This window comes from Haliotis asinina, chromosome 8 (assembly GCF_037392515.1).
Source record: "Haliotis asinina isolate JCU_RB_2024 chromosome 8, JCU_Hal_asi_v2, whole genome shotgun sequence".
Classification (NCBI taxonomy): domain Eukaryota; kingdom Metazoa; phylum Mollusca; class Gastropoda; order Lepetellida; family Haliotidae; genus Haliotis; species Haliotis asinina.
In genome coordinates, this window is record NC_090287.1 from 30,062,866 (window position 1) to 30,077,720 (window position 14,855).

The 14,855-nt window shown below is 41.3% G+C and overlaps 1 protein-coding gene and 1 long non-coding RNA gene across 2 annotated transcripts in view; one reads left to right on the forward strand and one right to left on the reverse strand.

The window, feature by feature from the left end:
• Positions 1-7,132, forward strand: part of LOC137294627 (uncharacterized) — a 28,854-nt gene extending 21,722 nt beyond the window's left edge. The window contains exons 6-7 of the mRNA XM_067825686.1: positions 1,835-4,891; positions 5,505-7,132. Of these exons, the coding sequence (XP_067681787.1) occupies positions 1,835-4,891; positions 5,505-5,606 (3,159 nt within the window). The 3' untranslated portion in view covers positions 5,607-7,132. The remainder of the gene's footprint in view (positions 1-1,834; positions 4,892-5,504) is intronic.
• A 1,272-nt stretch (positions 7,133-8,404) lies between these two features.
• LOC137294799 (uncharacterized) lies at positions 8,405-14,544 on the reverse strand. The gene is made up of 2 exons (XR_010957540.1): positions 12,175-14,544; positions 8,405-12,013 (listed from the first exon to the last, which is right to left on the reverse strand). It is a non-coding gene; the product is annotated as an uncharacterized lncRNA (long non-coding RNA).
• Between the last annotated feature and the right edge of the window lie 311 nt (positions 14,545-14,855).

Below are 14,855 nucleotides of genomic sequence, written 5' to 3' on the forward strand. Positions count from 1 at the left end.
GCAATGCCCTTGGTCATAACAGCCATAAACTGTGGGTTTATACGTCTATACGTTTCCAGTTTGTTTGTTTGTTGTTTTCATAACACACACGTGGTAGAGGACTGAGACCTGCACCACTCTCCCACATTGCTCATGCAAGGATGTCACTCACTCACTGATATCGGGGTAAAACGTAAAGGGTACATAGTAACGGTGTACACGAGGTAGTGGACGAGACATTTGAAGGCACTTCTTTAAACCGCGACGTAGGTTTACAGTGAATTAAACCCATGCCGTGTATAACCCAAACAAAACTGACCAGATGGAATCTGTAAACGGAACAGGAATGGCATTGGGTTTTCGCGAAACGGATGGATGTTGTTGCCCATTTACCTTGTTATCTATTTCAGTGTAAAAAAAAATGCAACGCAAACAAACTTAATATTTTCAGGCGTTGACGTCTCAGCTTCTCCTTGTGTCGTTTATCAAAAGGCTCTGTCACATTTAGATTGTAACCCTAATACAAATATTTCTATTTACTCACAATCCGAGTTTGAACAATCTCCTTGTATTGTAACAGAGTTATCACCCCATCGTTAATCTTTCCTAGATTACCCGTCAGTAACGCAGCGCCACCTGCCTGCCCTGACCCCCGCCGCCAATATATGTATTGTCTACGCCTATAGGTAATCTTCACTACCCAAATGTCAGAGGTCAGTACATAACACGGATTCCCGAATTGTGATCCATCGATCGGAGTTCAATATCAGTAACCTTATCTGATGTATTGCCAATATAATTTTACGAATAAGCCCAAAACACAACCATTTGTGTAAGTAAAGCTTTAGGAGTATTACCGGATGAAAGCAAAGTGCCGTTATCAAAATTTGATCATATTTGTTACTTAGACTTGTATTAACAAATCCCGCTAAACTGAGGTCCGTATAATGCTGGGATGGCAGTATGATCCTTGCTGGGATATCCCCCACGGCATGTAGTTGGTGTCGTAATACTGTTGATAAACCTTATCGGAGTGAGTGATTTTAGTTTTACGCCGCACTCAGCAATATTCCAGCTACATTGTATATGGTGCCGGTCTGTAAATAAACGACTCTGGACCAGAATATACAGTGATCAACAGCATGAGCATCGATCTGCGCAAATAGGAACCGATGACATGCGTCAATCAAGTCAATGAGCCTAACCGCCCGATCCCGTTAGACGCCTCTTACGACAAGCAGAGTCACCTTTTTATGCCAAGCGTGGGCCTATGCTACACCGGACCTTCACGCGTCAAACCTTATCTCAAACCCGTGGGAATATCATATGGAAATACCTCCAAAGTATGAAGACTTGTCGTGAAAGTCCACCCAAGGTAAGTGGGTGGTCAGACTCGGCGATCCCTGCGTGTCGTGATGACGTCGTCGTTGTCCACGATGTCTTGCGCTGATTCGTGTTGTCCAGGCATTAAACAAACTTTCGTTTTCTGTAACAAACAAAAAGCAACGTTTTCTTACACCTTTGTGTGACGTAGCCATAGTGATGGGGAAGTTTGTTGTATATTTTTTTTGTAAAAAAAATGTCTTATATGTATTTTTGGATGGTTACAAGGAAGGCCCGGTTTCACCCCCTACCACGTTCACAACGTCTGTGACCCATTCAAGTATTCCTCGCTGTGACAGAGTTGAAATATTACTAAATACGGCGTAAAACTAAACTCACTCGCTATATGTATTCTTGCTTTTAATAGTCGCCAGGTCATCACTCCTGACATGAAATACACATGTCACATGTAAAGGAGAAAAAGTCAATTGTCAATGTAAACTGTTTCAACATGATTCTCTGTGTTTTGCAGTGCATGGTGCTACGGGCGGCTCTCGGGGACTTCGAAGCTGCCCAGATCTACGGTTCACTCCAAGGCGGGTCGTCCTCCAGTTCACATGTCAGCAAGAAACAGTTCTTCCTCCCTGACATACGGGCGTTTGCCCTTGTTGCCTTGGAGATCATCGGATTCGTGTGCAAAAAGAGGCAGGACGAAAAACAGCCATTCAGAAAAACTCGAAGTGAGATCGTAGTTAGCTCCCAGAAAGGTAGCAGTTCTAAACCCCGTGAATATGTTCAAGACATGGCACATAAATCCCGCAGTTTAGACGAACGGGCTATTCTAGAAGAAACCGGATTCAGTAAAGTTCCTCCTTTCGGTTCTCTGATAAACGTGAAAGAAACAAATCCGCATCTCAACGTTCCAGAAGAACAAGATTCGTGGGCACAGCCAGTGACTTCTGTAAGGATTACAAGTAAACATAATGAAGTGAGACACAGTGAACGTGAACCCATCAGTCGACATTCCACTGATGATGTCCACTGGCAGAAGGAAGTTGTTCCTTATGTTTCTCCTAGAGGATATGCCCACGCGAACCCTTCGTTGGTATTCAGGGCAGGATCTCCTCTGCATGAACATGATTATGAAGAGATAGAAGAAATCACAGAAAAAATTCAAAGGGATCAAATTGCAATTCAGCAAATCCGTTACCCACGAAAGAATGACACTATGGCAGTCGAAAGGTCCCGGAAGGATTACCCGAGTGGTGCGCATTATTCAGTACCTACAGATGTACGTAATCCTCGTTTCATTGACCAGACACAGAAACCAGCTTTGCCCAATAGGAATCCAACAGGAGGTGGAGTTTTTCACAGGTCCGACCCGCTCCGGTTCTCCGCTTCCTCAATCAGTACCTTGGAAGACATTGAGGAGGACTTGCCGGAGATGACTGGGGAAGGCAAACATGTTGCTGCCACTTTGAAAGATCTGTGGCTCAAAAAGGAGGCAGATAAGAAAGAACGGTTACTGACGTCCTACAATGAGAGAATGAAGAAAGAGCTGAAAGATGTTTTCTCCAGGAGGATCAGAAAGAGGAAAGACCAGGGTGTGTCCAGAGAGGCAGTGCAGGAAATCTCACGACCTTTGTCAGCACGGAGTTACCATGGCAATGAGACAACGCTTGTTGTTCCCCTTACTGTAGGTGAAACAGAGACACATTTTGGTGATGCTAAACAGAGGAGACCACAAACTGCTCGTCCCACTCAACAACAGATATCTGAGGGATCGGGTAAGCCTGTGCCTCGACGTCCTGCACCTCCTCCACCACGGCCTGTCACAGCAGCAGCAACGACTCGCCCGCAAACACCAGGTCATGGGATTAAGAAAACACAGGCTAGGATGAAACTTAAAAAGGCATTGGGGCAGAAACAAGGTTCTCAGTTAACCACTGCTAATGTTAACAATACTCGGGGTCAGGGTGCAGCCATTGTTGAAATGAAGTATGCATCAGTGAAAAAGATTCCCCAAATAAAGGACTCCTTACAGGATTCTGTGGGTGAACGCCAACCACCTCCACGCCCACAAAATGTTCATCCTAAACCTCCCACAGTAGGGCATTTTTCAAGCTTCAGCAGTAATGATAGTTTAGGCAGCAGTTTCTATAAGAACTCTCCCAGGAAAGCGGACGTGTCCCTTACCAGTGGGGAGCTCACGTCTCTGTCCTCTCAGGCAGACACAACTCTACCTGAGCATAATATGGAGGAGGTCACTGAGCTTCCTCCCACGCACGAAACCAAAGTTGGACAAAAGGGTGGAAAGATTATTGACAGTGGCTTCGATAGTGCATCGATTACCAGCGAGATTTCTTGCGATGTTTCAATGGCTGATGAGAGGTCTTGTTCCTGCCCATCTGGAAGCTACACGACTGAGACGTGTAGTTGTCAGTGTTCAATCACACCAACATCAGGTATGCATACCAAGCCGTTGTATGACAGCCGGGCATCGTGGAGTAAAACCGATTCCTTTTCATCCTACGACTCAACAGACTTGGATCAAAAGCTTGAGAGACTCCGTAATGGAGATGTGTGTCCTTCAAAGGATGTGATAGGTCCAGATGAACAGTACCCTATGTTGGCTGCTGCAGCCAAGCCTGATAGGACAGCTCACCAAACACCGTGTAGTCCACATCAGAACAGGAAACATGTTGGTAAAGTTGTGACCAAGACCCAGCGTACAAGGAGGCATGATTTCGGATCCGCAAGTAAACGCTACAAAGAACTCAGAAAGAAGGGCATTCCTTTGAGAGTGTCTGTAGTATCAAGTGCTTCCTCACAGGATGTATCTGATGCCACAGACTGGGACTCGTATATGGAGTCTACGGCTGAGGTTATTGAAGAGGAGGACGATAGTATTGTTGATGATAATGATGATGCGATTTTCAGTGCTCTTGACTCACAAGGGGTGTTTGAACCTTCAGACACTGATTCCTCTATGGGTGTGAGACCTCTGCACCACTCGAAACCTGTAGCAGTGGTGCATGGAACCAAGAGACCTCGCGATACAGACAATAGAACCAATGCAATGATCCTAGAAGATATTATTCGAGAACTACCTGATGAAATAACAGGAGCATCATCAATGGATGATGAAACACGGTCCTTCCTACATTACTCTGAACCTAAAGCGGAATTCAAAGATGAGGATGAGGAGGAGATTGTGGACATGGCAATAGAGATTCCATATAAACCGTCCTCAGTGTTGGATGCGGAGTTAGTTATAGATAGGCTGTTCACGAAGAGAAATACCTTGAAACACAAGGGGAGCCTACAGGATGTGATGGACCCTATACTAGGGTTTGATGAGAATCTTATCAGAGAGTTAGCGAGCCCCACCGGTTCCACTGGTAAGACGGACCTCCCTGAACAGATGCTGAAAGGGGTGACTAAGACACATGTACAGGCGTGTAGAGAACTGTCCAATAAGGTACCACTGGTGCCCTTCGCGGAATTGTTTCCGGCTTCTAATGGTCAGTTCAGAGTGCTCAGGTCAAGGCTCGAGCAGGTGGGGAACTTTGGAACAATTGGAAAGCAGGTGAGTCAACACTACATCAAACTTAAGGCTTACCATGCATTGATAACTAAGCAAATATAGTACTTTTGCAGCTGTCAGTGTGTTTTAATTCCCCAGTTCTTCGGCCAGATACCTGACTGAGTACCACAATCTGTAGCTCATGGTGGTTAAGTTCAAGGGGTATATTTTCTGGCAGTGTTTTGAATAGTGTAACCCCCGACCCAAACAACGCTGTGCCTTATATTCCTGGACCTAAGATCGTCGTAAGTGCCATACACTAACAATGCCTTACGACTATCTTATCGCTAAGAGACCTTCGAAAATCTCGACTCTGGGACCAGTGAAGTTTCGGTTTGGAATACTGGGGCCTTCAGAAAATGCAAATCCGAGTTCGTTTCCCTCCATTTAATCGCTGCCAGTTTAACATGAAATGTAACTCCTTTTCACGTATCAAAATAACGTCGTTTATTAATAATATAATAAATATAATGACCATTTGTATGGCGCCGTGTCAAATTTGTAATTTTGTTGGGTTGGTTGTTTTTGTGGTGATTGCTGTATGTTGCGTTGTTTGTTTCTGTTCTTCTTGTTTCAGATATAAAATGCATTTTTAACAAGAAACTCTCTATTTCAGCTGTTGGACTGTGTCCAGTTGTGTTGGGTGAGTGACAGTCCGCCATCGGCATCCGAGCTAGTCAGTAGACTACTGGACACGGTCACGGAGACAGAACTCTGAATCTTATAAATTTGCAGTTTGGCAAATCTCCTGTGCTCACATGTACCAGGCCCTCTCAGTGCCAGTTCTACAGCATATCTGTCTTAACACGTAACTAAGCGGTCCGGTCGTCTTGGCGCAGACTGGTGTCTGGAACGAGTCCATCATTCAGCCAAATCATTGGACGCGGCGACGGAGACAGCTGTGAATCTCCAAGAGCCATGACTGAAGTATTCTAAGGGTCCAGGAGGCCTGTGTCTTCACGGCGACCTCGTCGTTGGGACTGGCGTCTGAGAATCACTGTTCAAATGTCGATGGCAACCGTCTCGGTGCCATGACCCCAATGTCAACCGGGAGTCTGGTCAGTATTTTAAGGACACCGAGACAGACACCTTGAATCTCACACTTCAACAGTCCACGTCTTTGTTTCCAAACTGATTTTGTTGACGGTATGTTTCTCATTTACAGATGTACACATATGTTTTGATCCAACATACAGAGAATATGTAATCATAGCGAGAAGTTATGTTTCTCTGTCTCGCCTAAGCCTTGGACAAATCCACCATAAGTACCGTTTAACAAACACCATTTACTGGATATTACGCCTTCGGTGTGAAGTATGATGATGGTGTAATTCGAATGTGTGGTATGTTGCGGTTTCATACCGAAAATATTAAGCAGTGCCCCTTTCACAAAACTCTCGTAAGCCTAAGATCTCGTACGTTTTCTCGTAGCCATTGTACCCGCTATACTGTAACACAGGAGCTACGGATGCTACGAGAAAACGTACGAGATCTTAGGCTTACGAGAGTTTTGTGAAACGGGGCCTTAGGCAAAGGTAAACCAAATTTTATCAAGGCAAACTGGAATAAAGATACAAATCGTACCATTTTCTTTGGTGCAAAAGGGTTTCAAACAACGCGACTAGCTCCAAATCTGGTTCCGGTCAAAAACCTGTCATCAATGTAAAGATACGCTCCGCTGCTCTGAAATGTGCGTAACGGTTGCCGTAGCACAGATCGCGAACCAGTCGAAGTATCTGGAATAACATTCGGCTGTGGATGAAAAGAAAAAAAGCAATAACAATGGCAAAAGCCAGGTCCAACAAATTGCAGGGGGTCAGAGCCCATGAACCACTACACCTACGTTATTCATGCAGTAAACAGCGAAGAACACGTTTTGCAGAGTGTTCTTTAGCCGAGAGCCACGATGCGGTCCTAAACAGTCAAGACCGCATCGCGACGCTCGGCTAGGGTCACTTCCGCCGTGAAAAGGTTGGTGATTATTGCCTGTAGTTCGCTGTACAATAAGATTTATACTGTGTTGTATATTCAACTACAACAGTTCGGGGGATTCAGTGGGGTACACATTTTATCTGTATCCAAAGCTCAAACAACCGATTATGTTTTTGCCGTCCACTGTTCAATAGTAACAATGTATAATCACACTGTGCATTTTTAACACTAGTGATGTGAAAACTTTTTTCACAAGTGATCAGAATTTGTAGCTAGTTTTGTATGTCCCAAGCAAAAATGTTTACCTGATTACATTTTTGTCAGTTTTGTTATGTACACTTTGAAGCATGATTGAAGCACTGAGAACTGGTTTACAGACCAGCCACTTTACTACCATCTTTGGATTTTCCCTTGTCTTGGGCCCAAAAGAGTCATCTCTGGTGAATTTCATGCCAGAATTGTGTATTTTATTATATTTGATATTTTCTGTACCGTCCCAATCTACCCTGTGGTATTATTGTCAACCATGTGATTTTATACATACCTGTGTACTATATTTACATGTATAACCCTTATTAAATTAGCCATGCAACCATCTGTCATTATTGTTTCAGTATTCTCAGGACATTCTTCAAGCATCATGCTTGCTTGGAACATAGACCCCTAACCCCACATAAACCTGACCTATGCTGTAGATTCAATTACCTTTTGTACAGAGGCAAGCCACAATAAGTTGTCTAATAACTATATATACTTCATCGAAATGTGAAAACAAATGCTCTAAGGGGTTACTTATAAAGCAAATACAGCACCTTGGTTTACTTATCAGGGCGCTGTTGTACAAAACAAACAATGAAGTCAAAAGCCTGTGCTGAAGTATCACCTTTGCCCCGAGATCACTTGTTGTTATTTGCCCATGAAAGATATTTGCAGTGTAATATTTTCACTGCAATATGATACTTTTATTGAGTTGCATGTTCGATATGAAGAACAACCCCCTCCACTAAAATTAATGTACAAACGAAGTGACCCCTGTTTGTCATGTACAAACTCAATGAACCCTCCTCTAGAACGTGTACAAAATTTATGACCCCCAACCCCATACCCCACCACTGTTAAAATCATCACCATCACCCCTAGCCATAAATTACGAACGGTTCATCAGTAATCAATGACACTTCAGTGGGGTCAAGCCCCATTGAGCAAAGTGTCAAGGTTTAGGCACCAGTCTGAATATAGTGAGGGAGTTTTTTTTTATGCCATATTCAGCTGTATGGCGGCAGACTGTAAATAGTTAAGTATGGACTAAACAATCCAATGATCAACAGCATGATCGATCTACACAATTTGGATATGAAGACATGTGTCAACCTAGTCAATGATTCTCACCACCTGATCCCATAAGTCACCATTTAAGACAAGCATTGTTTACTTAAGATCAAGTCTAAGAACTTCACATGTCAGTCTGAATATAACCATCTTGGGTGCAGATGTAGGTGCAAAAAGGAATCACTTAATTACTAAACCTAATTCACCTGAAATACGTTAAAATACAGAGAAGACAAAAACAAACACGAAACTGTTTGATTGAAGATATTTTACTGTCCACTCTCACACTCAACTCTTTAACTATGTACAATCCACACAGTGCACAGATACTATGTCTGTAATTAAAATGGTTATGATTAACACAATAGACAAACCTACATAACAAGGTATAAACCAAGATGCCAGACACATACAGACAACAATAGTTGCTGACAGCATTGATTATTGCTTGTATATACAAAAACAAAATCACTTCCTGTATTCAGCAATGGAAATTAATTTGAGGACACATCACAAGTCAATTTATCACAGGGCTAATGAAATGAAGAAAGCCAATAGAATAATTTGCTATGTGGGGTTTCAGAAATATGTCAAAATATCAGGGCACTTGATAATATTCAAAGCATAGCCAAGAGAAAAGGTCATCTTCAAAGTTTAAATGTCAAGCAAAGGTGAGGAGTCTTAAAAATTGTGAAGGTTGAGTGTTAAAATCCACCACTTGGCCATCTTAATCATCTTAATCATCATCATCATCTCCAAAGTGGCAGCACTATTCAGCATTACACTACACAAATAATTGAACGAGACATAATAGACATGATGAATTCAGAATTTTTTGTTCATAAATCAAACATGATTCAAATACACAAGCAAGTCTAATGAAACACCTTATTTGGTTCAGAGAGTACATACAAGACTGATTAATGAAAATGTGAGAAATGGTCTTTCTTATCATTCCTGTAGGTGAGTCAGGATTGTGGATACCAAAAAGCACTATTACAATGGACCAGTACTGGCACGACCTCCATAACTGATACTGCATTCACCGATTTCATGGACAATGTTAGTAATGATAAGAAATAGCATGCAGCAGGACACCATACCAAGGTTCTAGTGATGGTTAGCACTGTGACAAGAATCCTGATACCTTAGCGCCAATTTACTCCAACAATCAATGCCTAGAAGATAATATACAGATCAGTGCATTCAGGCTTAAAAGTCTTTAGTCACATATCTTAAAAACATTCAGTCAAAAACTGTGTAAAATATTGGCAAAAACTGAAAAGACTACCTTAAAAGTATTAATGTGACAAAATACTAAAACAAATAATCACAAAATTACACGATCAAAATGCTTACAAACAAAAGGGTTGTGTCTTGAAGAGATCAAATGAAGAGTTGACCAAAAATCATGAACATAGAAACAGCTCCAGTCAATATTGATAGACTACTCTGGAACCCATCTGTCATTTATACAAAGAATAAACTCCTGTACAGAATACTGACAGAAAAAATAGACTCATGAACTCAGTCTTGTGGAGGTCCTGTTGATGAAGATATAAAACATGGCACCCTATTACTTAAAACTTAGAGTTTATGGGCATAGGGAAGAAAGCACCCCACTGAGAATGTCATGTCGAGATTGTACTTAGGGAGTGAGGAGAATCTGCACCAATTTCAGCATTACTGCAGATATGCACGATCACAGGAGGAGAAATGAAGGCAGGTTTTCTGCAAAACATAGTCACGCTTAGGCAACTAAAGGACCCCACCACTCCAATGTATAGAAACTTAGTTTAGTTATAACCCACTTTTTAGCAATATTCCAGCTATATCTCTATAGAGGACACCAGAAATGGGTTTCACACATTGTACCCAAGGAAATCAAACCTTATTCTTCAGCTTGACAAGTAAACCACTTGGTTACTCCACCACCCCCTCCTCTGTGGGTATACGTAAGTATAACTTTTGCGAGCAATAGCTGTTTAAGCGCCTTTAACCTGGCAGTTATGTGGTTCAGCTAGTTATAATGGCCACAAGGACTTTCACAAGTTGTTTATCTTATTATGAAGCTTTTCTCACATTGTATATAACTCACCCCACTAAACGTGACCAAGTAACTTCAACCCAAAATATTACCAAATATCACAAATAAATATCACTTGAAGTAGACAAGATTCAGTGGATAGCTACCACAGATACTAACAGGTAACACAACAGATCACATACATTCTGTCCATTCCAGTGTTACTATAAGAAAGTCTTATATTTAAGCAGAATCTAAAATACATTAGTCATACATACATATCATGATGACTGACCATCTCTTTGTTGTGAGTTCAGACCCATGCTGCACTCAGCAATATTCCAGACAAATTGCCTAAACAAAACCCTTGAATTTTGTTATTAATCAAAAATGAACCGGTGTCTATTCATATTTTCAGGTATGTTTTCTTTAAGGCAAAGATATGTATATGGTATTATGAATAAGAAAAGTCATAGTATCACTAGTTTAACATTCCCACCATCCTTTGTGGTTTCAAGATGGGAAGAATGTTGACTAAGTGCGACAAGAGAGCAAATTCATGGACTTCTGAGTACATGTCACTTCCAGCCTTAAATCACAGCAATTTCACCGAAATCCGATCTTTTTCTGCAATTTGACACTCTCTGAAGACAGGTATCAAATCAGAGCCAAAGACAAGGGATAAATAAGAGCGTAAATCACTGGGAAACAACACTACTATACAGCACTGCTTCAGCATCTGCGGATCATGCTGTCGGTATCTGATATGTACAAAGTCAAGTACTACACAGTAAAAAATATGAAAAACTACAAACAGAACAACATCAATATCACATAGCATATCCCAATACAGCACATTTTGGACATCTTGTCTCAAGTAGAAATAATAGGCAACATTTGCATACAAATCCATGGATAAAATCTTCCCTAAGGAGCCTAGGAATAAAGTAAAAGACTGGTCATGTATTTTCAGAGAATTGTGGTCAGCAAGATTAAGTGGATTGGGGGTCAAGAAAATGACACAAAAAAGGGGTGTGGCCAAAATCTACAAGCAAGAGGACATGTAAAAATGGACAGAGTTCAAATTTTTGTCAAACAAACAAGTTCTACCTTTCAACATTAGCTAAGCTCTTGTGATGTATTTTAGTCATCAGGGAAGTTCGAACACAAATGTTCCATGTATTCAGGATAATATGATGTGGCCAAAACAGTTATGACCAATAGTCCACAAAATCTTCACAGGTATGAGGTTTCACTTGGTGTAACAATTTCAGAAATTTGTACATCACAGCTCTGCCTTCAATTTGAATGTGCCTTCATAATACTTCAGGTTCTTGACAATGCAATCCCAACACTGTACAATTAACTCTCCAATTCATAAGACAATAATTGCAGTGCTCAACCTGCCATCATAAAAATACAGACAGTAAGACAGGTAGGCTTCTGTATGCACACTTCTGTAAGCAGGCCCAATATGTGAATATCTCCCATGTATAATTTGGTTTTTATGTTGGTCTTAGCATGACACTCAAAGTATATCAAAATTGGTGATATTAAATCTAAAGTCTATGAGCCTTACAGTAAACAAATTTCTGCACTGTTTCCTCCTCCAGCTCTCCCCCTCTATACCACAAGTTCCATCTGAACACCATAGCACATCTCCCCATTGTAACATGACTATATCACCTTCAACCTCAGAGAATAAATATACAATACATCCAATTCCACATCATTTGCTGAAACTGGCATTATCACCTTGGTTACTTAAAGCTCATCTCATACCATTATCTAGCTAACACATAAAGCGCAGCAAACATAATACAATCAATACTGGATAACTCCAAGCTTTCTAATAGGTGAGTTTGGTTTTACACTACTTTTATCAGAATTCAATTAATCATGGTGGGGACACGAGAAATGGGCTTAACACACTGTGCCCATTAGGGGAATCAAACTCAGGAACCAGTGTGACAAGTGAACGCTTTAACCATAAGGCTACCCACCTCCTTAACTTTCCAGAGCTGACATAGTAAGGCATGGCACAAAGAATCTTTATGAATGAAAGAAGACAAATAAATAGTATTTTGACATCATGTATACCACTGGAACTATGTACAAGAAACTATTATTTATAGACTTCACAAACAAAATAAAGTACAAAATCTTAAGCCAGATGTAAATACACCATCACATCGCAAATACAAGTTGTGACTTTGAAGTCAATATGATAAAACATTTAGCTGTGCTTTGCTACATTGTAACTGAGTATGAATACTTCAAATATTAAAGAGGGGTCTTCAATCAAGGCACATCTAATCTGGAAATGAAGACAGAATTGTGGCAGTATTTAACATAAATAAAAGTAATAAATCTATGGTCATGCTTTCAAAATGTGCAGTATAAAAATATTCAGATTCCATGCCAAGAATTGGTCAGGCTGCTTAAAAGCTCCACTGAAAATGTCTAGTGATGACAGGTAAAACTGATGAACGTGAAACCAAACTGGAAAATGGGGCCTTCATCTTCCTCATAATCAGTGAAGAGACAAGACAATTACAAATTCAACTTCATTTGAGTAAGAAACTCATCAATCTAGCATCACTTTGACCAGGTATACCTGAAGCACATACTTCAATTCACAATGTATGGCATCAAAACATGGGACATTGTTGCGCCTCACAAAAGGTAGCTTCTGAGGCAACATCACAACCCCTACCTGATAAAGAGTCCAGTGAGTGAGTTTATTCTTTCGCTGCTTTTAGCAATATTCCCTTAAAATCACACCGGTCTCCAGACATTGTACCCATGTGGGAATTCAAACCATGGGCTTTGGTGTGAGAAGCAAATGCTATAGCTAGTGGGTTACCCCACAACCCCTCGGAATTCAGGAACAAATCATGATACGCACCACAATGTAAAGGATAACTGGCTACCGTGTTTCATACCCTCTAGGTATGGAAAGGGACAGAAGAGCCCTAGGTTACTAACAGACAGCATGACCTTACACTGTGACATGCTGCAGCAGCCATCACAAATATTGTGTGGACCTTATCAGACATTGAGACAAATCACTCATATGGTAAATAATGCAAAGTATTACCTTTAAAGAATAGTACACATAAAAAGACGCTTACACATTCTGTTCCCAAGGACTACTCAGGACATATCTTCCTACATAATCTCTGTTCTCGTATCCAGTTTCTCATAAAATCCCACAGCAGCCAAACATCGCAACATGAATAATCTCCCTTCTTTCTATCCAATCTGATCATGTGTTACATCAACTTGGATCCAACATAGCACCCACCATGGAGTTACTTCATCAATGTGTGAAGGATACATTTGGTATGTCATGTTTAACTCAAAAGCACAAACTAGCAATATAAAGTGCAGGAATCAGTCTAGAAGATGTTTTTGTTGATGTGACACTTAAGACATTTATTGGTTTGTCCATTGTCACAGAGGTCAGAGGCGCCATTACATGACTTGTTTCTGTCTAGATGAAACGTTTGTGTATCATGCTGGGTTCCCAAAGCACAAGGAAATTACCATGACTTTTTGACTGATCACTTTAGAAACAAAACTGCTGACTGCACGTCTAAATCTGATTTCAGCTGATCACAAAACCAGAACACACGCACCATGAAAGGGCCGTATTAGAACAGAGGTTACATAGGAAGATATGACAGGAATAACCTCTGTGGGAAGAGAATGAAACTTCCAGTGTTTTCTGCTACACTATACATAGAGTCTTCCTGAAACAGCTTCCCTGAATTCAACCAATCTCTTATCATCCTAAGACTCTTCTTTAACAAGCCTCCCGTTCTGTGAAGCTCCCTTATAATCCTGTTTGATGAGAACCTAGTTTCCTTCTGATTCAACAATATCAAGACATGCAGTAGGTATATTTTGACAAGATGCTCTTTCAACAACTGCCTTCAGATAGGCTGCTTTAAAATGAGACCGTTGAATCTTCTACAATCCACTATGGAAGGGGTAAATATTCACTTTCTTCACAATATTCGTGAAGTTTTCTTCCATCCAGACCGTAACATATCACAGTATCTGTACCATGTCATTCCTGCACAGTTATCTCTGTCCTCCACAACAGGTGTCACTTCACTGACCGACAACTATATATACAAAGCTCTGCAATTATATCACACATGTCAGTGACAGTTCATATAGTATACTACAGCCAATATGATTGTCACAACCTACAGAATGGTTGATAATTATATATGTTTAATAATGGTGTGTTTGTTCATTGTATTCCTGTCCAAAAGCACCATTCATTGCCCTCCTTTCCACCTCACTCCTCTCCTTGACATCTACCCCATCCCTCTCTATCACCATTACATAGCTCTCACCCACCCACTTTGTCACCCCTACAGTCAATGAGCTTATCCTCTCCCAACCACCATCCACCCTGTCATCCCTACAATCAGCAAGCCCATCTTCTCCCAACCACCATCCACCCTGTCATCCCTACAATCAGCAAGCCTATCCTCTCCCCACCCCCACCCACCCTGTCATCCCTACAGTCAGCAAGCCTATCCTCTCCCCACCCTATCACCTCCATAGCCAGCAAGCCTATCCTATCCCCACCCCTGTCATCCCTATAGTCAGCAAACCTATACTCTCCCCACCCCAACCCACCCTGTCACCCCTTTAGTCAGC